A 26,292-nucleotide genomic window follows, 5' to 3' on the forward strand; every position below is an offset into this window, starting at 1 on the left:
TTCTCTTTATACTGCCCCATGCCTCCATACATTAAAAAAAAAAATCAAATACTCACCTCCCTTCTCCTCACCTGCTACCTGCTGCCCGCTGCTCGGGTCCGAACTCCAGCGTTGTCGGCGTCTTCCCGCTCAGCGCTCCCTGTGACGGCTCAGGGGAGGGCGCGGTGTAAAGACGTCACCGCGCCCTCTGACCTGAGACGTCACAGGGAGCACAGAGCAGGAAGACAGCTGATCTGCGGAGGCACGGGGAGAGGTAAGTATCCAGCTGCCGGGGCCCTGAGCAAGCGGCGGAGAAGGGCGGGCGCTGACACCGCTCTCCTCCGCCCATAGCCCAGCGGGGTGCGCGACCGCCAGTGGGCCCCTCTGCCTGCTCAGGGCCCCGGCATTTGCCCGGGTGCGCCGGCTGCTGACGCCGGCCCTGGCCGAATCGTTCCGTAAAAGTAGGACAGGAAGAAAAAAAATGGGTGTAAGACCGTACATAATACAGAGCAGACCGATCTGCTACAATTATCACTTTATAACGCAACAGAACAACCTGATGTACAGCACAGAACTACATCGGGAGCCGTTAAATCGTGCCATAAAAGTAGGACAGGAAGAAAAAAAATGGGTGTAAGACCGTACATAATACAGAGCAGACCGATCTGCTACAATTAACACTTTATAGCGCAACAGAACAACCCGAGCTACAGCACAGAACTACATCGGGGGTGGTTGAAGCATGCCGTAAAAGTAGGAGAGGAAGATAAAAATGGGTTTAAGACCGTACATAATACAGCGCATACGAATTTGCTACAATTATCACTTTATGATGCAACAGAACAACCCGAGCTACAGCACAGAACTACATCGGGAAGCTGTTGAATCATGCCGTAAAAGTAAGGCAGGAAGAAAAAAATGGGTTTAAGACCGTACATAATACAGCGCAGACGGATCTGCTACAATTATCACTTTATGATACAACAGAACAACCCGAGCTACAGCACAGAACTGCATCGGGGGCGGTTGAATCGTGCCGTAAAAGTAGGAGAGGAAGATAAAAATGGGTGTAAGACTGTACATAATACAGCGTGGATGGATCTGCTACAATTATCACTTTATAGCGCAACAGAACAACCCGAGCTACAGCACAGAACTACATCGGGGACAGTTGAATTGTGCCGTAAAAGTAGGAGAGGAAGAAAAAAATGGGTGCAACTTTAGCAAACCCTCAGCCATGACAAGGTTTAGGTATGTGTTGGGTTTCAGGTCTGCACACGCTGACAGCAAGCAGAGGTCTTGAAAACAGTGAGGAATTGCAATAGTAAGTTGCAGAACTCTTCATTATTATGAGCCCGATGGACGGTGACTTCTTCCGCACCTCGTTATTTTTCGACTCTAATTCTTGGATTTTCTTGGCTCCGGCCTCCTGGTTTTCCGTCACGGCTTCTTGGAGACATTCGTTGAATACCGCCATCTCTGCTTCTCTCTTCTCGTGGTGCTTGAGACCATAGTCGAATATATCCTGGCAGATTTCAGTACACTTTGTCCTGTAGGTGAGGGGCAGGTTAAGGAATTGCACTTGCAGAACGGATGGCACTGATACCACGGGGTAAGAGGTGAGAAGTCAGGCGCTGAAAACTATTCGGGATCAAGTTAAGAATTACTGTACCGCCATATGGTGCCAGAATAATACGCAGTATTGCAATGGTCACTGTCTTGCCACACAACTTGATCTAATGTGATAAATGATGTGATAAATAGACGATCCGTAAATCCCTTTATCTACAAATGTCTCATCTCCGGAAAAATCCCTCTAAAGTAGCAACACAAGGTGTCTCCCTCCTGTATAACCTGCTGTCAAGTGCAATACTTCTGAGTGGGGGCAGGGCTTTGTCTCTACAGGAAATGGGGGTGAGGCATTGTCTCTGTACAGGAAGTTAGGGCAGGGCTTCGTCACTCTACAGTGAAGTGACTTAGGGCCCCGTCACACTAAGCGATGCAGCAGCGATCCCGACAACGATACGACCTGTCAGGGATCGTTGCTGCATCGCTAATACATCGCTGGTGAGCTGTCAAACAGGCAGGCTCACCAGCGATCAGGGGAGCAGCGATATCGTGGAAAGAATCGTTCCACGATGTCCTGCTCCCGTTACCAGCCTGCTGCAAGCAGGAGCAGGCTGGTAACTATGGTAAACATCGGGTTACTAAGTGCGCGTGTGCCCCTAGTAACCCGCTGTTTACCATGGATACCACTCTGCTACGGTGCGCGGGAGCCTCCGTGCACCGTAGCAGAGTGGTATCCATGGTAAACAGCGGGTTACTAAGTGCGCGCGTGCCCCTAGTAACCTGATGTTTACCATAGTTACCAGCCAGATCGTTGGTCCCGCTGGTCACACACAGCGATGTGTGCTGGCCAGCGGGAGGCCAACGACCAAAAAATGGTCCAGGACACTTTGCAACGATCAGCGACCTCACAGCAGGGGCCTGATCGTTGCAAAGTGTCACACACAGCGACATCGCTGGTGAGGTCGCTGCTTTCGTCACCAAAACCGTGACTCAGCAGCGATATCGCTAGCGATATCGCTATGTGAGACGGGGGCTTTAGTCTCTACCCAAAGTGGGGGTCTTTGTCTATACAGGATGTGGGGGACGATCTTTGATTCGCTATAGGAACTGGAGGCGGGTCTTTGTTTCTCTATAGGAACTGGAGGCGGGTCTTTGTTTCTCTATAGGAACTGGAGGCGGGTCTTTGTTTCTCTATAGGAAGTGGAGGCGGGTCTTTGTTTCTCTATAGGAAGTGGAGGAGGGTCTTTGTTTCTCTATAGGAAGTGGAGGCGGGTCTTTGTTTCTCTATAGGAAGTGGAGGCGGGTCTTTGATTCTCTATAGGAAGTGGAGGCGGGTCTTTTTTTCTCTATAGGAAGTGGAGGAGGGTCTTTGCTTCTCTACAGGAAGTGGAGGAGGGTCTTTGCTTCTCTACAGGAAGTGAGGGACGATCTTTGATTCGCTATAGGAACTGGAGGCTGGTCTTTGTTTCTCTATAGGAAGTGGAGACGGGTCTTTGTTTCTCTATAGGAAGTGGAGGCGGGTCTTTGGTTCTCTATAGGAAGTGGAGGCGGGTCTTTGTTTCTCTATAGAAAGTGGAGGCGGGTCTTTGTTTCTCTATCGGAAGTGGAGGCTGGTCTTTGTTTCTCTATAGGAAGTGGAGGCGGGTCTTTGGTTCTATATAGGAAGTGGAGGCGGGTCTTTGATTCTCTATAGAAAGTGGAGGCGGGCCTTTGATTCTCTATAGGAAGTGGAGGCTGGTCTTTGTTTCTCTACAGGAAGTGGAGGAGGGTCTTTGTTTCTCTATAGGAAGTGGAGGCGGGTCTTTGTTTCTCTATAGGAAGTGGAGGCGGGTCTTTGTTTCTCTATAGAAAGTGGAGGCGGGTCTTTGTTTCTCTATAGAAAGTGGAGGCGAGTCTTTGTTTCTCTATAGGAAGTGGAGGCGGGTCTTTGTTTCTCTATAGAAAGTGGAGGCGGGTCTTTGTTTCTCTATAGAAAGTGGAGGCGGGTCTTTGTTTCTCTATAGAAAGTGGAGGCGGGTCTTTGTTTCTCTATAGAAAGTGGAGGCGGGTCTTTGTTTCTCTATAGAAAGTGGAGGCGGGTCTTTGTTTCTCTATAGGAAGTGGAGGAGGGTCTTTGTTTCTCTATAGGAAGTGGAGGCGGGTCTTTGTTTCTCTATAGAAAGTGGAGGAGGGTCTTTGTTTCTCTATAGAAAGTGGAGGCGGGTCTTTGTTTCTCTATAGAAAGTGGAGGCGGGTATTTGTTTCTCTATAGGAAGTGGAGGCGGGTCTTTGTTTCTCTATAGGAAGTGGAGGCGGGTCTTTGTTTCTCTATAGGAAGTGGAGGCGGGTCTTTGTTTCTCTATAGGAAGTGGAGGCGGGTCTTTGATTCTCTATAGGAAGTGGAGGCGGGTCTTTGTTTCTCTATAGGAAGTGGAGGCGGGTCTTTGATTCTCTATAGTAAGTGGAGGCGGGTCTTTGATTCTCTATAGTAAGTGGAGGCGGGTCTTTGATTCTCTATAGGAAGTGGAGGCGGGTCTTTGTTTCTCTATAGGAAGTGGAGGCGGGTCTTTGTTTCTCTATAGGAAGTGGAGGAGGGTCTTTGCTTCTCTACAGGAAGTGGAGGAGGGTCTTTGTTTCTCTACAGGAAGTGGGGGACGATCTTTGATTCGCTATAGGAACTGGAGGCTGGTCTTTGTTTCTCTATAGGAAGTGGAGGCGGGTCTTTGTTTCTCTATAGGAAGTGGAGGCGGGTCTTTGGTTCTCTATAGGAAGTGGAGGCGGGTCTTTGGTTCTATATAGGAAGTGGAGGCGAGTCTTTTATTCTCTATAGGAAGTGGAGGCGGGTCTTTGATTCTCTATAGGAAGTGGAGGCGGGTCTTTGTTTCTCTATAGGAAGTGGAGGAGGGTCTTTGCTTCTCTACAGGAAGTGGAGGAGGGTCTTTGTTTCTCTATAGGAAGTGGAGGCGGGTCTTTGTTTCTCTATAGAAAGTGGAGGCGGGTCTTTGTTTCTCTATAGAAAGTGGAGGCGGGTCTTTGTTTCTCTATAGAAAGTGGAGGCGGGTCTTTGTTTCTCTATAGAAAGTGGAGGCGGGTCTTTGTTTCTCTATAGGAAGTGGAGGCAGGTTTTTGTCTCTCTACAGGAAGTGGGTTTTTGTTTCTGTACAGGACATTAGGGTGGGGCTCCGTCGCTGTGCAGGAAGTGAGGGCAGGACTTCGCCTCTACCCAAAGTGGGGGTCTTTGTTTCTACAGGAAGTGGAGAAGGATCTTTGTTTCTCTACAGGAAGTGGAGACGGTTCGTTGTTTCTCTACAGGGAGTGGAGGCGGGTCTTTGATTCTCTATAGGAAGTGGAGGCGGGTCTTCGATTCTCTATAGGAAGTGGAGGCGGGGTTTTGTCTCTCTACAGGAAGTGTGTCTTTGTCTCTGTAGAGGAAGTTAGGGTGGGGCTTCGTCGCTGTACAGGAAGTGAGGGCAGGACTTCGTCTCTACCCAAAGTGAGGGTCTTTGTTTCTACAGGAAGTGTTGACGGATCTTTGTTTCTCTACAGGAAGTGAAGGCGGGTCTTTGTTTCGCTACAGGAAGTGGAGGCCATTTTTTTTCTCTACAGGAAGTGGGGGCAGGTCTTTGTCTCTATAGTAAGTGGTGACGCGTCTTTGTCTACAGGAAGTGGGGGCAGGTATTTTTCTCTACAGGAAGTGGGGGCAGGTCTTTGTCTCTATAGTAAGTTGTGAGGAGTCTTTGTCTACAGGAAGTGGGGGCAGGTATTTTTCTCTACAGGAAGTGGGGGCAGGTCTTTGTCTCTATAGTAAGTGGTGACGAGTCTTTGTCTACAGGAAGTGGTGATGAGTCTGTCTACAGAAAGTGGGGGCAGGTATTTTTCTCTATAGGAAGTGGGGGCAGGTCTTTGTCTCTATAGTAAGTGGTGACGAGTCTTTGTCTACAGGAAGTGGAGGCGGGTCTTTGTCTCTCTACAGGAAGTCGGTCTTTGTCTCTCTGATCTACTGTCTGTCAAATCGCCTACAAACATAACAGAGAAACGACTTTCATCTTAGCGTAGGCAAGCCATTGGACAATGGTAGAAGTAATGCATACTGGGAAGTGAAGGAAAGGAAGTTTCCGCACCTACAGTGCTGGCAGAATGCAGATGAATAGACACCACCCACTGGAGAAAAGAAAAAGGCAAGTTATAGAGCATGAGAATTGGGACAGTTCCTGAACATATTAAACTGGTCTGCACAGTCTTTCTACAGGTTTTCTGTGGAAAGTCAGGTGTTCGTTCAATAATGTTCCCTGGATGAGCCCACATAATACCGCCATATTCACTGCTGTACAAGATGCATAATAAAAGGATATGATTCCACAAGTTCAGCTACAGCGGGAAGAGTTGACAGCCGGGTTCCTTCTACGTCCTCTGCGTACATCCCCTCAAACAGGTAGGGGCCATTCAGATACTCCACATAGGCGGCCTGAACAAACATGTATCAGTCAGAGCAGCTTGTACCTGTTCACACTTGTTTCTTTTTGGTATTAGGTGCTGGTCAGTTTTTGTATTTTAGTAATTTAACAAAAAAGTGAATTTAGTAAGATTGTGACATGACTGGGGGTCTGCACGGGATGGGTACTATGGTATCATGAGTGATGAAGGGGCTGGACAGGGTAACACCAAGCCCCTTCCACAATCAGGTTTATTATTTGGGGAGTACCTTGTGAGCATCCAGCTCTCGCTGACGCTTCTCCTCTTCCTCTTGCTTCACCCTCTCCAGGGTCTCGTTCTGATTCAGCTCCTCGATAGAATACTGGTACTTCACATTAGCAATGTCCCTCTATGGTACAAAATGGAGGCCTTAAAGGGGTCATCCAGTACTTATATGTTATGTTAGGTCATCAATATCAGATTGGTGAGGATGCAACACTTGGTTCCCTCCCTGGCCGATCATATGAGATCAGTTGCGGAGCCACACAGCACAGATCCATGAACTGTGTATATATATCAAAAACCATAGCAAATCAAGATATGGTAGACCCTCATGTATGCAAGCCAAAGACAATATACAGTATGTAATAGTCTATTATGACTACGACACCCTATAATGTCATATAAGAAAAAAGATGAACAGCACAGATTGACCTAAATAAAGGTGTTAATAAGACATATGTAGATATGCTGCTGACACAAAAAATAGAGCATTGGTGCCGTCATACAATAAGTATGGCAAAAGCTACTGACAAGATGAAACATCAGTAGAAGGTCAGAAAATGGTATAACTGACCCAGAAGGTGAGCCATGAGCTATACCTGGGGGGTAAGCAAGCAACCAAGAGCCCCACACGTATCGCCACTACACGAGCAGCTTCATCAGGAGAGGCGATCGCTTGCTATGGATTTTGATATATATTGAAGCATTCATGTTTTAAGTGTTTTTAATATATTGTGGTGTTGTCTACATGGTCTTTGTCCAATAAATATTGATTTTTTATCCCTGTCTAGGCATACAGTGTTTCTTCTTTTTTGTTGATTATTACTCACAAACTGTATGTGGCGGGTTGAACCTTTTGCATTATAATAGTGGTGCCCTAATCAATTTGTTATTATCAACTGTGTAGTGGCTGCAGCGGGGTGCTGCAGATCCACTCCTATACATAAGAGTAGGGGCAGATGTGTAGTACTCGTCCGCGACCACTATAAGGTTGACGGATCTGTTCTTTGCAGCTCCACAACTGATCTCATCCGACCAGCAGGGGGGGAACCAAGTGTTGCATCCTCACCAATTTGATATTGATGGCCTATCCAAATAAAAGACCATTATACATACTATGTTCTCGTCTACGAGTCGGAAGTCCAGGTACACCAGGTCTGGCAGATGAGCAGCCAGGAATAACTTGTAATGTTCATCTTCTGACAGTGGATTTCCTGACAGGTTCAGGGTCCTCAGCTGCTTGAATCTGCGGAGGTAGATGAGCTGGAGGCGAGGAAATAACACGGTGTTATGTAAAGATGTCAGGAGTTTTCTATTTCACTCATAACATCATTTATACATACAGAGGGTAAAAGGGGCTGCACGGGCTGCTTTCTTCTTAAACAGCACCACCCCTGTCCACAGGTTGTGTCAGGTACTGCAGCTCAGCTACAATCACTTCAGTACAGCTAAGCTGCAATATCGGACACAAAACATGGACAGGTGCGGTGCCGTTTTGTAAAGCTGGATTCAGATATCTGTGTGTAATGGTCCACAATGAAAGGACTGGCGACTCCTGACCTGGACTTGAAAGCCTTACACTGCATCTGTTCTGTGCATCGCGGTTCGTACTCGGACCATGACATACGGACATCTGAATTTGGCCTTACAACGCAGCCATATTGTTCTGGCACTGAAAACCCCCTTTAAGATTAAAAGAAGTTAAATTGATCCATAATTAATTAATGGACTTTCTAGGGGGTTAAGCAAGATGCACATGATAGGTGGCTAATGTATAATCCTTGGGGTCTAACTGCTGAGACCCCAATAATCATAAAGTCTCCTATGTGAATGGATAGTTCACGTGACCACTGCTCCAATCACTGCCTATCGGAGCGGTGGTCGCACATGCTCACTATGGCTCCATTCACACAAGGGACTTTGGGGGCCATCAGACTTCAGCGATCCTACATCTATCTATACATTTGGGGGTAGGTAATAAATGATCGCAGTGTATACCCCACCCCTCCGGACCCTACGTCCTGCCTTACATTTTCCAGTGAGGTCAGGCTGTTGTTCCCCATGGACAGGACCTGTAGATTCTTCTGACTGTCCATGTTCTCCAGGGCCGAGATGCGGTTGTTGTACAGACTGAGATCCTGCAGCTTGGTGAGAGCACTCAGGCCTTCGATCACCTCGATGTTGTTGAAAGACAGGTCTGTAAGATGTCAAAAGACTTGGGCATGTGAGAATGAAGGACGTGCAGCCACTCAGGTGTACAGAGAACTACAGCCGCCATATTGGGGAGAATAGGACAAGCGGCAGTTCCCTGCACAGTCAGCAGTGCCACCGTGCAGGAACAAATGAATGCAGAGTGCAGAGTTACACCAGAAAGGCATTTTTCAGGATCTGCAAGTTTCTCAGAAGTATAGTATGAAAGCAGTTTACTCACCGAGCCAAACTAAATGCACCAACGTGTCTAATCCCTGGATCTTCTCAATGATGTTGTTGTCCAGCTGCAGTTTGGTCAGATTGTGGAACTGCCACAGATTATCCACCTTCAGGACGTCTGAAACAACCGAACTGACATTAATCCATCTGTAACATCATGCAGCCTGGACCCTCATCATCAGATTACTGGGGTCCAGGCCACATCAGGGGTTTAATTCAGTGTCACATGTCACTTTATAAAGTAAACCTTCCTAATGGTTCCCCAAGTGATACTTATGGAGGGACCACAGCGATCTACGAAATGGGGGATCTGATCCTTTGTTTCTTCTCACTGACTATAGGACTGATGGAGAAAGCCTAGCGCTGAACTCCATCCCATATACGTTATATGGCATCATGCCTATGTGATGGCACGTTAGTCAATCTTGATCGCAGTGAGATGGAACAAGGCGAAGAACCCAAACGATCGTTGGTATCCCCAGAGATAAGACATTTATCACCTACTCTAGAGTTAGATAAAAAATTGTTATTTTTGTGATAAAACACCTTTGAGGATCCCTACTGGTGCGGGTCTCAGCACTCAGGAGGACCCACATTTGTGTCGGGGTCCACTATGCCCAAGTTTTAAACGGAAATATCCGCAGTACACGTATTGTGGATGTCGGCACTGAAGGTATGGAGTGAGCTACACAGCAGAGTCCAATCCACACAGCGTGGGTGATGGCTCCATTATACAGCTGGCAACACTCTAACTATTGTGATAGGAGCTATCGGTGTTATGGACTTTCTCATGGCTGCCGGGGGACCCCACTGAAGGCTCGCAGTCCGCGATTGGAGGAGGGGTGCTACTGACTTTCTCATGGCTGCTGGACGTCACCTGGAAGGCCCCTGTGTCTGCGATTGGCGCTATGGGTGCTGGGGCCTTTCTTATGGCAGCCAGGGGCCCTCACTGATAGTGTTATGATCTGCTACAAGCACTAAGGAAAGAAAGGAGATCTGTCCCTACAATAGAACTAAGCTAGATCCCTACGATGTAACGGGGAACCTGATCCTGCGATCAGACCAGCTAAAGTCCTCGGCTAGTCTGTACGAAGACCTATAGATGCAAGGGAGGGATCCCTACAAGAACTAGAGACTGGGATAAAGTTGGACACCTCCTAGCAGAGATTGTAGCAGTAAAAGACAAACACATAACATAGAACATAAAGGTCCGAAGACCTAGCTAAACTGAATGAGAAAGGTAACTAAGCACCAGGCTAGCTTAAGAGTAGAAATTACAATGAAGTCCAGCAAGGCCAGGAGGGCGGAGCAGAATTAAATAGGCAAAAAAGGTCATGTGACCAGGAAGATAGAAAAAAACTAACAGGAGAGTTCTAACAGTACCCCCTCTTCTATGAGGATCCTCCGGATCCCCTATGCCCAGGCTTATCAGGAAACCTCTTGTGAAACGCTCTGACAAGTCTGGAAGCAGAAACATCATCCGCCCTCACCCATGAGTTATCCTTGGGTCCGAAACCCTTTCAAGCGACGAGATACTGCAAACTCCCTCTATACCGTCTACAATTTAGGATGCGGGAAATTTCGTATTCCCCGTCCTCCACCACCGGAGGAACAGTGGCAGAGGCGTCTCCATCCGACACATAAGCTCTTTTCAACAGAGAAACATGAAACACCGGATTAATCTTCCAGGAGGTAGGAACCTCCAACCTAACAGCAGATTGGTTAACTACCTGAAGCACCTTAAAGGGCCCTACAAACTTGGGACCCAATTTTTTAGACAGAATCCTCAACCGCAGATTCTTAGAGGACAACCAAACCATGTCACCAATAGCAAACAAAACCTCTTGCCGTTTCCTATCAAAGTACCTCTTAGATTTTTTGTTAGCTCCTGAAGATTACCACGCACATCCGTCCAAACTCTCTCCAAATCACCGGAAAAACTCTCCTCCTCAGGCACAGCCGATACCAATTTGGAGAATGACCCAAAAGACGGATGTCTCCCAGAACAACAAAAAAAAGGCGAACAACCAGCAGAAGAGGATGTATGGTTGTTAAGAGCAAACTCAGCAAGTGGCAGAAACTCAGACCACCCCTCCTGATTGTCTGCCACAAAACAACGCAAGAACTGCTCAACATCCTGATTCTTCCTTTCTGTCTGGCCATTAGACTCAGGATGATATCCGGATGAAAACGACAAATGAACTCCCAACCTGTCACAAAAAGTACGCCAAAAACGAGCCACGGACTGAGGTCCCCTATCCGAAACAATGTCAGTAGGAACACCATGGAGTCTGACAATTTCCTTGACAAAGGCCTTAGCGAGTGTCTTAGCGCAGGGCAGTTTGATGAAAGGAACCAAGTGACACATCTTGCTAAAACGGTCCACGACCACCCAGATGACTGTGAAACCCTCAGAGGGGGGAAGGTCAGTAATAAAGTCCATAGCCAGATGTGTCCAAGGTGCACTAGGAACCTCCAGAGGGCAAAGCAACCCCGCAGCAGGAGTATGAGAAGACTTAGATCTAGCACACACAGTACATTGACACACCCACTTAATGACTTCCTTCTGCCATCCAGGCCACCAAAAACTGCGACCCACAAGTCTCTTGGTCTCAGAAATTCCTGGATGACCTGCCAACCGAGACTCATGACACTCAACAAACAAATCTCTCCTAAAGGTCCTAGGCACAAACAACCTCCCATGGGGAGTGTTAGATGGGGCATTCTCCAGTGCTTTAAGAATCTCATCTTCCAAAACGGAGTCCAATGCAGCAATCACAACACCTTCTTGTAAAATGCTCCCCTCCTCCTCAGCACCGACCAAGGGAGAAAAGCTGCGAGACAAAGCATCAGCTTTAACATTCTTGGTACCCGGGATGTAAGTAACGGAAAAATTAAACCGCGAGAAAAAAAGTGCCCACCTAGCCTGACGGGCATTCAAGCGCTTGGCAGCATCAAGATAGATCAGATTTTTATGATCAGTGAAAACCTGAATGGGAAATTCAGCACCTTCCAAGAGGTGACGCCAGTGTTCAAATGCGAGTTTAATCGCCAGCAATTCCCAATTACCAATATCGTAATTAAGTTCAGTCTCAGAATTTTTTTTTTTTAAAAAAGCACAGGGATGTACTCCATCCTTGTTTTTCTGAGACAACACCGCACCGACCCCCACAGAAGAAGCATCAACCTCAACCAAAAACGGCTTAGTCACATCAGGCTGCATAAGGATGGGAGCAGAGGTGAACCTCTCCTTTAGAAACACAAAAGCTTCAATGGCCTCAGAAGTCCACTGAACCGCATTAGCACCTTTCCTGGTGAGATCGGTCAGTGGTTTAACAATAATAGAAACATTTTTAATGAATTTTCTGTAATAATTGGCGAAACCCAAAAACCTCTGTATCGATTTCAAACCAATAGGCCTAGGCCATTCCTGCACAGCTTGAACTTTCACCGGGTCCATCTCAAAGCCCTCGCTGGAGATAATGTAGCCCAAAAAACTAATTCTCTGTACAGCGAACTCACATTTCTCCAGCTTAGCAAAAAGCGAATTGTCCATTAATAACTGTAATACCTCACGTACGCTCCGCCAATGAGACTCCAGATCAGGCGAATAAATCAAAATGTCATCCAAATACACAACCACATTTTTGCCGATCAAAGGTCTCAGGATGTCATTAATAAGATTCTGAAAAAATGCTGGAGCATTGGTAAGACCAAAAGGCATAACCATATTCTCAAAATGACCCACAGGAGTGTTAAAAGCAGTCTTCCATTCATCACCCTCCTTCATGCGCAACAAATTGTATGCCCCCCGGAGATCAATTTTAGAGAACCACTTGGCCCCCACTAACTGGTTAAACAAATCAGGAATCAATGGCAGTGGGTAAGGATTGCGTACAGTAATTTTATTAATCTCACGAAAATCCAGACAAGGACGTAAACCGCAGTCCTTTTTTTTAACAAAAAAAAATCCAACAGCCACAGGAGACTTGGAAGGCCTAATGTGACCGGCGACCAAGCTTGTCTGTATGTATTCCTCCAAAGCCTTTCTCTCAGGAATAGTAAGATTAAATAAACGACTTTTAGGAAGAGTCGCTCCAGGGATAAATTCAATGGTACAATCATAGTCTGTATGGGGAGGCAAAATTTGTGACTCCTCCTCAGAAAAAAACTCTCCAAAAATCCTGAATAGGTACAGGTAATTCCCCTTTTTCCACCGCAGCAATACGTCCGTTACAACACTTGTCATAACACTTAGGGCTCCAGGACTTAATTTCATTGGTAGACCAATCCAGTACAGGATTGTGCAATTTTAACCAGGGTAACCCCAAAACTACTGGAGAAGGCAAATTATTAATACTACCAAATCAAAATTTTCTTGGTGAATACCATTAATAGTGAGGGGAAATTCACAGACCTTGTGAGTAACACTCTTCAAGGAGGAGCCATCGACAGAAACCACAGCAATAGGGGATGACAAAGGTTTGGGTTTTAATTTAAGTTTTTCCAAGAATCCCCCATCAATCACATTCAGAGTAGAACCACAATCCACAAATATCCGAAATTCAGTTAATTCTTCCTGAGCAGCAGTAGTAGCAGAAAGAAATACCCCCTTAGTATTTAAACAGGCTATACGGGCGTAACTGACCTTTTTTTTTTTCTTTGTTCATACGAAGCACGCAGTTCTTAATAAAATGGTCAGATTTCCCGCAATAAAAGCACAAACCTTCAGAAGATCTGCGGTCTTTTTCCTGAGAGCGGGGTGCCATCGCCCCAATCTCCATCGGCTCTCCAATGTCAGTACAGACCCTCTCAAGACTCGGAGCTGACATGGCAGAGGATTTACTCTCATTAACCCTTGCACGCAGTCTCCTGTCCACCCGTATAGCTAATTGCATTGCCTCCTGCAAGTTTCCAGGTGTGGGATAAGCAATCAGCAAATCCTTAACCCTTTCACCTAGCCCCGCAAGAAACAAACTTTTCAAAGCTGAATCGTTCCACCCCACCTGGGCAGACCACCGACGGAAGTGAGAACAATATTTTTCCACATTACCTGATCCCTGCCTCAAACGTCTCAATTCAGTCTCAGCTGATGAGACACGATCAGGATCATCATACAACAAACCCAAAGCAGAAAAAAAACTATCCACTGATCTAAAGCATGGATCACTAGATTGGAGAGAAAAGGCCCATCCCTGAGGTTCTTTGCGCAAAAGTGACATTATGAACCCTATGCGCTGTGATTCATCACCAGAGGATCTGGGTCTCAAACGAAAATACAACAAACAAGCATTTTTAAAGGAAAAAAATTCTTGTTGATCACCAAAATATAAATCAGGCAAAAGTACCTTTGGCTCCACAAAATGTGCTCCAGAACAGCTACTCACGTGTTGTTGGAGCTCGGCCACCTCCAGAGAGAGTCCCTGCAGGCGTTGAGCCAAATCCTGAACCGACACCATGATGCAAACTGGAGGTCTTTCCTTAGAGATAATTTTGGGCTGGACTTACTGTTATGATCTGCTACAAGCACTAAGGAAAGAAAGGAGATCTGTCCCTACAATAGAACTAAGCTAGATCCCTACGATGTAATGGGGAACCTGATCCTGCGATCAGACCAGCTAAAGTCCTCGGCTAGTCTGTACAAAGACCTATAGATGCAAGGGAGGGATCCCTACAAGAACTAGGGACTGGGATAAAGTTGGACACCTCCTAGCAGAGATTGTAGCAGTAAAAGACAAACACACAACATAGAACATAAAGGTCCGAAGACCTAGCTAAACTGAATGAGAAAGGTAACTAAGCACCAGGCTAGCTTAAGAGTAGAAATTACAATGAAGTCCAGCAAGGCCAGGAGGGCGGAGCAGGATTAAATAGGCAAAAAAGGTCATGTGACCAGGAAGATAGAAAAAACCTAACAGGAGAGTTCTAACAGATAGCCCCTGTCCCTGCGATCGGCGATAGGGGGGCTACTTAATTTCTCATGGCATCTAAAGGACCCCACTGAAATGCCCTGTGTCTGCAATCGTAGGAGGGGAGCTACTGACTTTCTCATGGGTGCCGGGGGTCACCACTGAAGGCCTCTGCATTGGTAATCGGAGGAAGGGGTGCTGGTGATTTTCTCATGGCAACCAGGTAGCCCCAATGAAAAAATTCTGCCATATTTGGGATCAGTAATTTGCAATACTCTGCAATATTACAGTATTGTAGTGTATTGTGCAAGTCACCTAGGAAGACTAATAAAAATGTAAAAATACATTTTATATTATATATACAGTACAGACCAAAAGTTTGGACACACCTTCTCATTTAAAGATTTTTCTGTATTTTCATTACTTTGAAAATTGTACATTCACACTGAAGGCATCAAAACTATGAATTAACACATGTGGAATTATATACTTAACAAAAAAGTGTGAAACAACTGAAAATAAGTCTTATATTTTAGGTTCTTCAAAGTAGCCACCTTTTGCTTTGATGACTGCTTTGCACACTCTTGGCATTCTCTTGATGAGCTTCAAGAGGTAGTCACCGGAAATGGTTTTCACTTCACAGGTGTGCCCTGTCAGGTTTAATAAGTGGGGTTTCTTGCCTTACAAATGGGGTTGGGACCATCAGTTGTGTTGTGCAGAAGTCAGGTGGATACACAGCTGATAGTCCTACTGAATAGACTGTTAGAATTTGTATTATGGCAAGAAAAAAGCAGCTAAGTAAAGAAAAACGAGTGGCCATCATTACTTTAAGAAATGAAGGTCAGTCAGTGTGAAAAATTGGGAAAACTTTGAGAGTGTCCCCAAGTGAAGTTGCAAAAACCATCAAGCGCTACAAAGAAACTAGTTCACATGAGGACCGCCCCAGGAAAGGAAGACCAAGAGTCACCTCTGCTTCTGAGGATAAGTTTATCCAAGTCACCAGCCTCAGAAATCGCAGGTTAACAGCAGCTCAGATTAGAGACCAGGTCAATGCCACACAGAGTTCTAGCAGCAGACATATCTCTACAACAACTGTTAAGAGGAGACTTTGTGCAGCAGGCCTTCATGGTAAAATAGCTTCTAGGAATCCACTGCTAAGGACAAGCAACAAGCAGAAGAGACTTGTTTGGGCTAAAGAACACAAGGAATGGACATTAGACCAGTGGAAATCTATGCTTTGGTCTGATGAGTCCAAATTTGAGATCTTTGGTTCCAACCACAGTGTCTTTGTGCGACGCAGAAAAGGTGAACGGATGGACTCTACATGCCTGGCTCCCACCGTGAAGCTTGGAGGAGGAGGTGTGATGGTGTGGGGTGCTTTATTAAAAATTGAAGGCATACTGAACCAGCGTGGCTACCACAGCATCTTGCAGCGGCATGCTATTCCATCCGGTTTGCGTTTAGTTGGACCATCATTTATTTTTTAACAGGACAATGACCCCAAACACACCTCCAGGCTGTGTAAGGGCTTTTTGACCAAGAAGGAGAGTGATGGGGTGCTACGCCAGATGACCTGGCCTCCACAGTCACCAGACCTGAACCCAATCAAGATGGTTTTGGGTGAGCTGGACCGCAGAGTGAAGGCAAAAGGGCCAACAAGTGCTAAGCATCTCTGGGAACTCCTTCAAGATTGTTGGAAGACCATTTCCGGTGACTACCTCTTGAAGCTCATCAAGAGAATGCCAAGAGTGTGCAAAGCAGTCATCAAAGCAAAAGGTGGCTACTTTGAAGAACCTAGAATATAAGACATATTTTCAGTTGTTTCACACTTTTTTGTTAAGTATATAATTCCACAAGTGTTAATTCATCATTTTGATGCCTTCAGTGTGAATGTACAATTTTCATAGTCATGAAAATACAGAAAAATCTTTAAATGAGAAGGTGTGTCCAAACTTTTGGTCTGTACTGTATATACTTAAAAAAATAAATGAAAAAAATATATAATGGAAAAATGGAAATAAAAGTTAAAAAAAATATAGATTTGGTGTCGTCAAGTGCGTATTTGTCTGAACTAATAAAATATAACATTTATCTCATACGGTGAACACGGAAATGAAAATAAAATAAATAAATATCGCTGTTTTATCATCACTTCTTCTTCCAAAAAAATTGAATAAAAAGACATCAGACAGTCGCACAGAGTCCAGAATGATGATGGTGACACTGCAGCTCAGACTGCAGAGAACGAGCCCTGATATGGCTTTATGGACAGGAAAAAAAAAAGTTATAGCTCTTGGAAGTCGAGGAGGAAAAGTGTGAAAGTGAAGAGGCGGCACCGGGCCCCTGACACCCGAGGGGGCAGCATGACCCTGGCTCCGGCCCCTGACACCCGAGGGGGCGGCGTGACCCTGGCACCTGACACCCGAGGGGGCGGCGTGACCCTGGCACCGGGCCCCTGACACCTGAGGTGGCGCATGACCCTGGCACTGGGCCCCTGACACCCGACCGAGGGGGCGGCGTGACCCTGGCACCGGGCCCCTGACACCCGAGGGGGTGGCGTGACCCTGGCACTGGGTCCCTGAAACCCGAGGGGGTGGCGTGACCCTGGCACCGGGCCCCTGACACCCGAGGGGGCGGTGTGACCCTGGCACCAGGCCCCTGACACACGAGGGGGCGGCGTGACCCTGGCACCGGGCCCATGACACTCGAGGGGGCGGCGTGACCCTGGCACCGGGCCCATGACACTCGAGGGGGCGGCGTGACCCTGGCACCGGGCCCATGACACCCGAGGTGGCGGTGTGACCCTGGAACCGGGCCCATGACACCCAAGGGGGCGGGGTGACCCTGGCACCGGGCCCCTGACACACAAGGTGGCGGTGTGACCCTGGCATCAGGCCCATGACACCCGAGGGGGCGGCGTGACCCTGGCACCGGGCCCATGACACCCGAGGGGGCGTCGTGACCCTGGCACCGGACCCATCACATTCGAGGGGGCTGCGTGACCCTATCACTGGGCCTCTGACACCAGAGGGGGCGGCGTGAGCCTGGAGCCGGTCCTGGCCCACGATGCCGCAGACACTCTTCTCACTCTTGAAGTCGAGGCGCAAGCCCGTGACGTTCCTGAAGCTGACGCCCTCCATCTTGGCGATGCGGCCAGCCTCCTCCCGCGGACCCTGCTCCTCCACGGCGTCTCTCAGCATCTCGTCGTCGATCACGTTCGGCTCCGCCGTGTCGTACATGGCGCTCGTTTTCGGCTTCTTTCCTAAAAGTAAAAAAAAAATAATTATTTCTTCACATTTGTCATCAGATATCTGTATATTCACTGACAGCAAGCAGAGGTATAGGCGAAAATGGCAAGAAATCATAATATAAGGCATGTTAGAAGTTAGAGAATTTTGTATTACACCTGCTGGTAGGACTCACTGGTACTTGTAGTCCCACAGCTGACTATGCCTAATGTACCTGCTGTAATATGACAATGCACCTTATGCCTCAGTGCACGGCTTGAAAAAAGCTGTGAATAAACTGAAAAACACAAAAAAAATCAATTTCTTACCAGTCAGATCGGCAAAAGCTACAAAATGTTTGGTTGGTTGCTAAGGGAAACGAGACCCGTGATCCGCATTGACCAATGAATGAACATAAACTTAAATGAACACTGGCACAAATAAAGTTTTGTTATTCAAATTGTAATTAGCCAATAGGAACGGCTTGTGACGAATGACGTCACGGGAAGGTGGGTATTTATCGTGACCAAGCAATGTCGTGGGCCATTGGCCAATCAGTATCACAGGGCGGGTGTCGGTCCTGTCATCTTCGCCGGGGGCGGAAAAGGCGATATTTAGGGCAGTTATTGGTCATTTCTAATTCGTCGACGAGTCAGTATATCAAAATAAATGACAGGAATATTGTCCAATCAAATGTCGATGATGCTTATTTTTGCGGAAAAATGGGCGGGTTGTTAAATTGATGGACAGTAGAACGGACCAATGGTTGTAGATTAGCAGTAAATTCATCCAATGGCCACAGGGAGCAGGCGGGACCTCGGCTTGTCTGTGGGAACCATTGCAAAGGCCGGTTGCTGTTTGTTGTCATCAAGATGGAGTTTCTACTGGGGAACCCGTACAGCACCCCGGTGGGGCAGTGTATCGGTAAGAGACCCGCAGACCGGGCAGTGTCTGCTACCGGCCATCTACAGAGAACAGGGCCTCCATGTATAGACAGCCCCTATATATGTATACATACATACACAACCCCTATATACACAGCCTATATATATATAATATATATATATATATATATATATATATATATATATACACACAGCCCCTATAAATATATATATATATATATATATATATATATATATATATATATACACACACACACACAACCCATATACACACAGCCTATATATACGCAACCACTATAAATACACACAGTTCTTAGACACACAGCCTATATATATTTATATATATATACACATATACATACACAGCCCCTATAAATATATATATATATATACATATATACACACACACAACCCATATATACACACAGCCTATATACAGTACAGACCAAAAGTTTGGACACACCTCATTTAAAGATTTTTCTGTATTTTCTTGACTATGAAAATTGTACATTCACACTGAAGGCATCAAAACTATGAATTAACACATGTGGAATTATATACTTAACAAAAAAGTGTGAAACAACTGAAAATATGTCTTATATTCTAGGTTCTTCAAAGTAGCCACCTTTTGCTTTGATGACTGCTTTGCACACTCTTGGCATTCTCTTGATGAGCTTCAAGAGGTAGTCACCGGAAATGGTTTTCACTTCACAGGTGTGCCCTGTCAGGTTGAATAAGTGGGATTTCTTGCCTTATAAATGGGGTTAGGACCATCAGTTGTGTTGTGCAGAAGTCTGGTGGATACACAGCTGATAGTCCTACTGAATAGACTGTTAGAATTTGTATTATGGCAAGAAAAAAGCAGCTAAGTAAAGAAAAACGAGTGGCCATCATTACTTTAAGAAATGAAGGTCAGTCAGTCCGAAAAATTGGGAAAACTTTGAATGTGTCTCCAAGTGCAGTTGCAAAAACCATCAAGCGCTACAAAGAAACTGTCTCATATGAGGACCGCCCCAGGAAAGGAAGACCAAGAGTCACCTCTGCTTCTGAGGATAAGTTTATCCGAGTCACCAGTCTCAGAAATCGCAGGTTAACAGCAGCTCAGATTAGAGACCAGGTCAATGCCACACAGAGTTCTAGCAGCAGACACATCTCTACAACAACTGTTAAGAGGAGACTTTGTGCAGCAGGCCTTCATGGTAAAATAGCTGCTAGGAAACCACTGCTAAGGACAGGCAACAAGCAGAAGAGACTTGTTTGGGCTAAAGAACACAAGGAATGGACATTAGACCCGTGGAAATCTGTGCTTTGGTCTGATGAGTCCAAATTTGAGATCTTTGGTTCCAACCACCGTGTCTTTGTGCGACTCAGAAAAGGTGAACGGATGGACTCTACATGCCTGGTTCCCACCGTGAAGCATGGAGGAGGAGGTGGTGTGATGGTGTGGGGGTGCTTTGCTGGTGACACTGTTGGGGATTTATTCAAAATTGAAGGCATACTGAACCAGCATGGCTACCACAGCATCTTGCAGCGGCATGCTATTCCATCCGGTATGCGTTTAGTTGGACCATCATTTATTTTTCAACAGGACTATGACCCCAAACACACCTCCAGGCTGTGTAAGGGCTGTTTGACCAAGAAGGAGAGTGATGGGGGGCTACGCCAGATGACCTGGCCTCCACAGTCACCAGACCTGAACCCAATCGAGATGGTTTGGGGTGAGCTGGACCCCAGAGTGAAGGCAAAAGGGTCAACAAGTGCTAAGCATCTCTGGGAACTCCTTCAAGATTGATGGAAGACCATTTCCGGTGACTACCTCTTGAAGCTCATCAAGAGAATGCCAAGAGTGTACAAAGCAGTCATCAAAGCAAAAGGTGGCTACTTTGAAGAACCTAGAATATAAGACATATTTTCAGTTGTTTCACATTTTTTTGTTAAGTCTATAATTCCTCATGTGTTAATTCATAGTTTTGATGCCTTCAGCTTGAATGTACAATTTTCATGAAAATACAGAAAAATCTTTAAATGAAGTGTGTCCAAACTTTTGGTCTGTACTGTGTATATAATATATATATATATATATATATATTATATTCTAATTTATATAGCGCCATTGATTCCATGGTGCTGTGCATGAGAAGGGATTACTTACCAGATACAGACATCACTTACTGTAGATGAACTAACAGTGATAGACTGGTACAGGGGGAAGAGGACCCTGCCCTTGCGGGCTTACTTTCTACAGGATGATGGGGAAGGAGACAGTAGGTTGGGGGGTTGCAGCAGCTCTGGTGGTGGTGAGGAGGCTGCGGGGTCATTGCAGGCTGTAGCTATCTTGAAGATTCGTCTGGAGGATTTGAGTGTGGCGGATAATCGGACGTGTTGCGGCACAGATTTCCCTAGGATGGGGGATATTCGGGAGAAATCTTGGAGGCGATTGGGTGAGGAAAGAATAAGTGTGGAGGAGAGAAGGCGGCCTTGGGAGGACCGGAGGTTACGTAAGGGAATGTATCGGGAGATTAGGTCAGAGATGTACGGAGGAGAGAGGTTATGGATGGCTTTGTAGGTCAGTGTTAGTAGTTTGAACTGGATACGCTGGGGGAATGGGAGCCAGTGAAGGGATTTGCGGAGGAGTAGCGAGGTGAGAGATGAACTAGTCATGCAGCAGAGTTAAGGATGGATTGGACGGGTGCGAGAGTGTTAGCAGGTAGGCCACAGAGGAGGGTGTTGCAGTAGTCGAAGCGGGAGATGATGAGGGCATGCACAAGCAGTTTAGTAGATTGAGGGTTGAGGAAAGGACGGATTCTGGAAATATCTTTGAGCTTGAGGCGACAGGAGGTGGCGAGAGCTTGGATGTGGGGTTTGAAGGACAGAGCAGAGTCAAGGGTTTCTCCGAGGCAGTGGATTGTCTGTACAGGGGAAAGTGTGATGTCATTTATTGTGATAGAAAGATCAGGTGAGGAAGATACGAGAGATCGAGGAAAGATGATGAGTTCAGATTTGTCCACATTGAGCTTGAGGAAGCGAGAGAAGAATGAGGATATGGCTGATAGACATGCTGGGATTCTGGACAGCAGAGAGGTGACATCTGGGCCAGAGAGGTAGGTCTGGGTGTCATCAGCGTACAGATGGTACTGGAAGCCATGGGATTTTATGAGCTGTCTCAGGCCAAGGGTATAGATTGAGAAGAGTAGGGGTCCTAGCACAGAGCCTTGAGGGCTTCCAATAGAGAGGGGGCGGGGTGCGGAGGTAGTGTGGGAGTGGGAGACGCTAAATGTGTGGTTGGAAAGGTACGAGGAGATCGAGGATAGGGCATGGTCTTTGACACCAAAGGAAGAGAGGATCTGTAGTAGGAGGCAGTGGTCAACTGTGTCAAAGGCAGAGGACAGGTCAAGAAGAAGGAGTACAGAGAATTGTCTGTTAGCTTTGGCTGTAAGTAAGTCATTAGTAATTTTGGTCAGGGCAGTTTTGGTGGAATGATGGGGGGTATAAGCCAGATTGTTGGTTGTCAAAGAGGGAGTTAGTTGAGAAGTGAGAGGAAAGTTCAGCTTGAACATGTTGCTCAACGAGTTTGGAGGCAAATGGGAGCAGTGATATGGGGCTTTAGCTGGAAAAAGTGGTTGGGTTGAGGGATGGCTTTTTGAGGATGGGCGTGATTGTGGCATGTTTGAAGGCAGAAGGGAAGGTACCAGAGGTTAGTGATTGGTTGAAGAGAAGTCTTTTTTATTAATGGAAAAAGAAATCCAAACATACATGGCCCTGTGTGAAATTGGTCCCCCTCCCCTATAGCATAAATTAACTGTGGTCTATCACATCTTTGGGAAGCTGAGTTCTATTTCCCTAGCCACAAACAGGCCTGATTACTGCCACACCTGTTCTCAATCAAGAAATCACTTACATAGGACCTGCCTGACAAAGTGAAGTAGACCAAAAGATCCTCAAAAACTAGACGACATGCTGTGATCCAAAGAAATTCAGGAACAAATGAGAAACAAAATTGAGATCTATCAGTCTGGAAAAGGTTATAAAGCCATTTCTAAAGCTTTGGGACTCCAGCGAATCACAGTGAGAGCCATTATCCACAAATGGCGAAAACATGGAACAGTGGTGAACCTTCCCATGAGTGGCCAGCCGACCAAAATTACCCCAAGAGCACAGTGACGACTCATCCAAAATGTCACAAAAGACTCCACAACAACATCCAAAGAACTGGAGGCCTCACTTGCCTCAATTAAGGTCAGTGTTCATGACTCCACCATAGGAAAGAGACTGGGCAAAAATTGCAGCATGGCAGAGTTCCAAGACGAAAACCACTGCTGAGCATAAAGAACATAAAGGCTCGTCTTAATTCTGCCAGAAAACATCTTGATGATCGCCAAGACTTTTGGGAGAATACTCTGTGGACTGACCAGATAAAAGTTGAACTTTTTGGAAGGTGTATGTCCCATTACATCTGGTGTGGAAGTAACACAGCATTTCAGAAAAGGAACATCATACCAATAGTAAAATATGGTGGTGGTAGTGTGATGGTCTGGGGCTGTTTTGATGCTTCAGGACCTGGAAGACTTGCTGTGGTAAATGGAACCATTAATTCTACTGGATACCAAAAAATCCTGAAGGAGAATGTCCGGCCATCTGTTCGTGACCTCAAACTGAAGCGCAATTGAATTATGCAGCAGGACAATGGTCCAAAACACACCAGCAAGTCCACCTCCAAATGGCTTAAGAAAAACAAAATTAAGACTTTGGAGTGGCCTAGTCAAAGTCCTTACCTTAATTCGATTGAGATGCTGTGGCTGGATCTTTAAAACGGCGGTTCATCCTTGGAAACACTTCAGTGTGGCTGAATTACAACAATTCTGCAAAGATGAGTGGGTCAACATTCCTCCAGAGCGTTGTAAAGACTCATTGCCAGTTATAGCAAACACTTGATTGCAGTTGTTGCTGCTAAGGGCGGCCCAACAAGTTATTAGGTTAAGGGGGCAATCACTTTTTCACACAGGGCCCTGTAGGTTTGGATTTCTTTTACCCTTAATATTAAATACCTTCATTTAAAAACTGCATTTTGTGGTTAATTGTCTTGTCTTATCTTTGTCTAATATTTACATTTGTTTTGGGATCGGAAACATTTAAGTGGAAAGAGGTGAATACTTTTTCACACCACTGTGTATATACATCGTCGTATACACCCCATATACACCTCTATATACCACCGTATACACCCCATATACTCCTCTATATACCACCGTATACACCCCATATACTCACTATACTCCCTCTATATACACCCCATATACTCACTATACTCCTCTATATACCGCTGTATACACCCCTTATACTCACTATACTCCTCTATATACCGCTGTATTAACCCCATATACTCTATATACCGCCATATACATCCCAGATGCTCACTATACTTGTTTATATACTGCTGTATACACCCCTTATACTCAATATACTCCTTTATATACACCTCTATACACCCCATATGCTCACTGTACTCCTCTATTTACCCCTATATACAGTGGGTACGGAAAGTATTCAGACCCCTTTAAATTTTTCACTCTTTGTTTCATTGCAGCCATTTGGTAAATTCTAAAAAGTTCTTTTTTTTTCATGAACCCCTTTACAACCCAAGGTGGTTTGCACGTTAATGACCGGGCCAATTTTTACAATTTTGACCACTGTCACTTTATGAGGTAATTACTCTGGAACGCTTCAACGGATCCCCCTGATTCTGAGACTGTTTTTTCGTAACATATTGTACTTCATGATTGTGGTAAAATTTCTTCGATATCACTTGCGTTTATTTGTGAAAAAAACGGAAATTTGGTGAAAATTTTGAAACTTTCAAACTTTGAATTTTCATGCCCTTAAATCAGAGAGATATGTCACACAAAATAGTTAATAAATAACATTTCCCACATGTCTACTTTACATCAGCACAATTTTGGAACCAAAATTGTTTTTTATTGGGGAGCTGAAAGGGTTAAAAGTTGACCAGCGATTTCTCATTTTTCCAACAAAATTTACAAAACCATTTTTTTAGGGACCACATCATATTTGAAGTCACTTTGAGGGGTCTTTATGACAGAAAATACCCAAAAGTGACACCATTCTAAAAACTGCACCCCTCAAGGTGCTCAAAACCACATTCAAGAACTTTATTAACCCTTCAGGTGCTTTTGGAATGTGGAAGAAAAAAATTAACATTTAACTTTTTTCACAAAAATGTTACTTTAGACCCACTTTTTTTTTATTTTCGCAGGGGTAACAGGAAAAATGGACCCCAAAATTTGTTGTGCAATTTCCCCTTGGCATGCAGATAACCCCATATGTGCTTCACAGAAGTTTATAACATTGAGCCGTAAAAATAAAATTTTCACATTTTTCCCACAAAAATGTTTTTCAGCCCCCAATTTTGCATTTTCATAAGGGTAACAGGAGAAATTGCACCTTGCAGTTTGTTGTGCAATTTCTCCTGAGTAAGCAGATACCCCATATGTGGGGGAAAACCACTGTTTGGGCGCACGGCAGGGTTTGGAAGGGAAGGAGCGCCATTTGACTTTTTGATTGTAAAATTTGCTTGAATAATTAGCGGATGCCATGTTGCATTTGGGGAGCTCCTGATGTGCCTAACAAGTGGAAACCCCCCACAAGTGACACCATTTTGGAACCTAGACCCCTCAGGGAACTTATCTAGATGTGTGGTGAGCACCTTGAACCCCCAAGTCCTTTACAGAAGTTTATAACATGGAGCCGTGAAAATAAAAAAATCAAACTTTTTTCACAAAAATGATGTTTTAGCCCCAATTTTTTTATTTTCACAAGGGTAAGAGGAGAAAATGGACCCCAAAAACTTTTGTGCAATTTCTCCTGAGTACGCCAATACCCCATATGTGGGGAAAATACACTGTTTGGGCGCACGGCAGAGTTCTGAAGGGAAGGAGCACTGTGTGGCTTTTTGAACGCAAAATCGTCTGGAATCGAGAGCGGATGCCATGTCGCGTTTGGAGAGCCCCTGATGTGCCTAAATAGTGGAAACCCCCCACAAGTGACCCCATTTTGGAAGCTACACCCCTCAAGGATTTTATCAAGGGGTATTGTGAACATTTTGAACCCAGAGGTATGACACAGAATTTGATAACATTAGGTCATCATATTGAATAAGTTGTCATTAGTCTTGAGCGCAAGTGCTCGCTACTTGAGTTTGCATCAGGTACACGGGTATGCACCATGTATCACGGGTGCTCGAGTGACATGCTCGAGTCGCCGCCCGCATGTTTCACGGTTATTAGACACCCAAAAAAACATGTGGGGATTGCTCGTGCATGGCAGGCAATCCCCGCGAGGTTTTTTTGGCCGCGAAGCATATGGGGCGGTGACTCGAGCATGTCACTCGAGCACCTACGATACTCAATGCATACCCAAGCACCCGACGCAAACTCAAATAACGAGCACTTGCGCTCAACACTAGTCGCCATATCGTCATCTTTTTTTTTTTTTTTTACTTTTGAAAAAAAGAAAACCAACCCCAGCCCTAGCGTTTATTTTTTACGCTGTTCCTAGTGCGGTATAAGTGATTAGACGACTTTA

At 45.6% G+C, this 26,292-nt stretch overlaps 2 protein-coding genes across 3 annotated transcripts in view; one reads left to right on the forward strand and one right to left on the reverse strand.

The window, feature by feature from the left end:
- Positions 1–18,230, reverse strand: part of DRC3 (dynein regulatory complex subunit 3) — a 32,630-nt gene extending 14,400 nt beyond the window's left edge. The window contains exons 1-8 of one of the 2 annotated variants that reach the window (XM_073648477.1): positions 18,118–18,230; positions 17,650–17,823; positions 8,654–8,770; positions 8,253–8,419; positions 7,339–7,485; positions 6,230–6,349; positions 5,880–5,992; positions 1,361–1,535 (exon numbers count right to left, since the gene is read on the reverse strand). In XM_073648477.1, the coding sequence (XP_073504578.1) occupies positions 1,361–1,535; positions 5,880–5,992; positions 6,230–6,349; positions 7,339–7,485; positions 8,253–8,419; positions 8,654–8,770; positions 17,650–17,800 (990 nt within the window). In that variant the 5' untranslated portion in view covers positions 17,801–17,823; positions 18,118–18,230. The other variant, XM_073648478.1, reaches the window with a different exon arrangement.
- Positions 18,231–18,573: 343 nt separating this feature from the next.
- Positions 18,574–26,292, forward strand: part of TOM1L2 (target of myb1 like 2 membrane trafficking protein) — a 53,415-nt gene continuing 45,696 nt past the window's right edge. The window contains exon 1 of the mRNA XM_073648483.1: positions 18,574–18,712. Coding sequence (XP_073504584.1) covers positions 18,661–18,712 — 52 coding nt within the window. The 5' untranslated portion in view covers positions 18,574–18,660. The remainder of the gene's footprint in view (positions 18,713–26,292) is intronic.

This window comes from Phyllobates terribilis, unplaced genomic scaffold (genome assembly GCF_046119375.1).
Source record: "Phyllobates terribilis strain yellow unplaced genomic scaffold, ASM4611937v1 Scaffold_9__5_contigs__length_417890890, whole genome shotgun sequence".
Lineage (NCBI taxonomy): Eukaryota > Metazoa > Chordata > Amphibia > Anura > Dendrobatidae > Phyllobates > Phyllobates terribilis.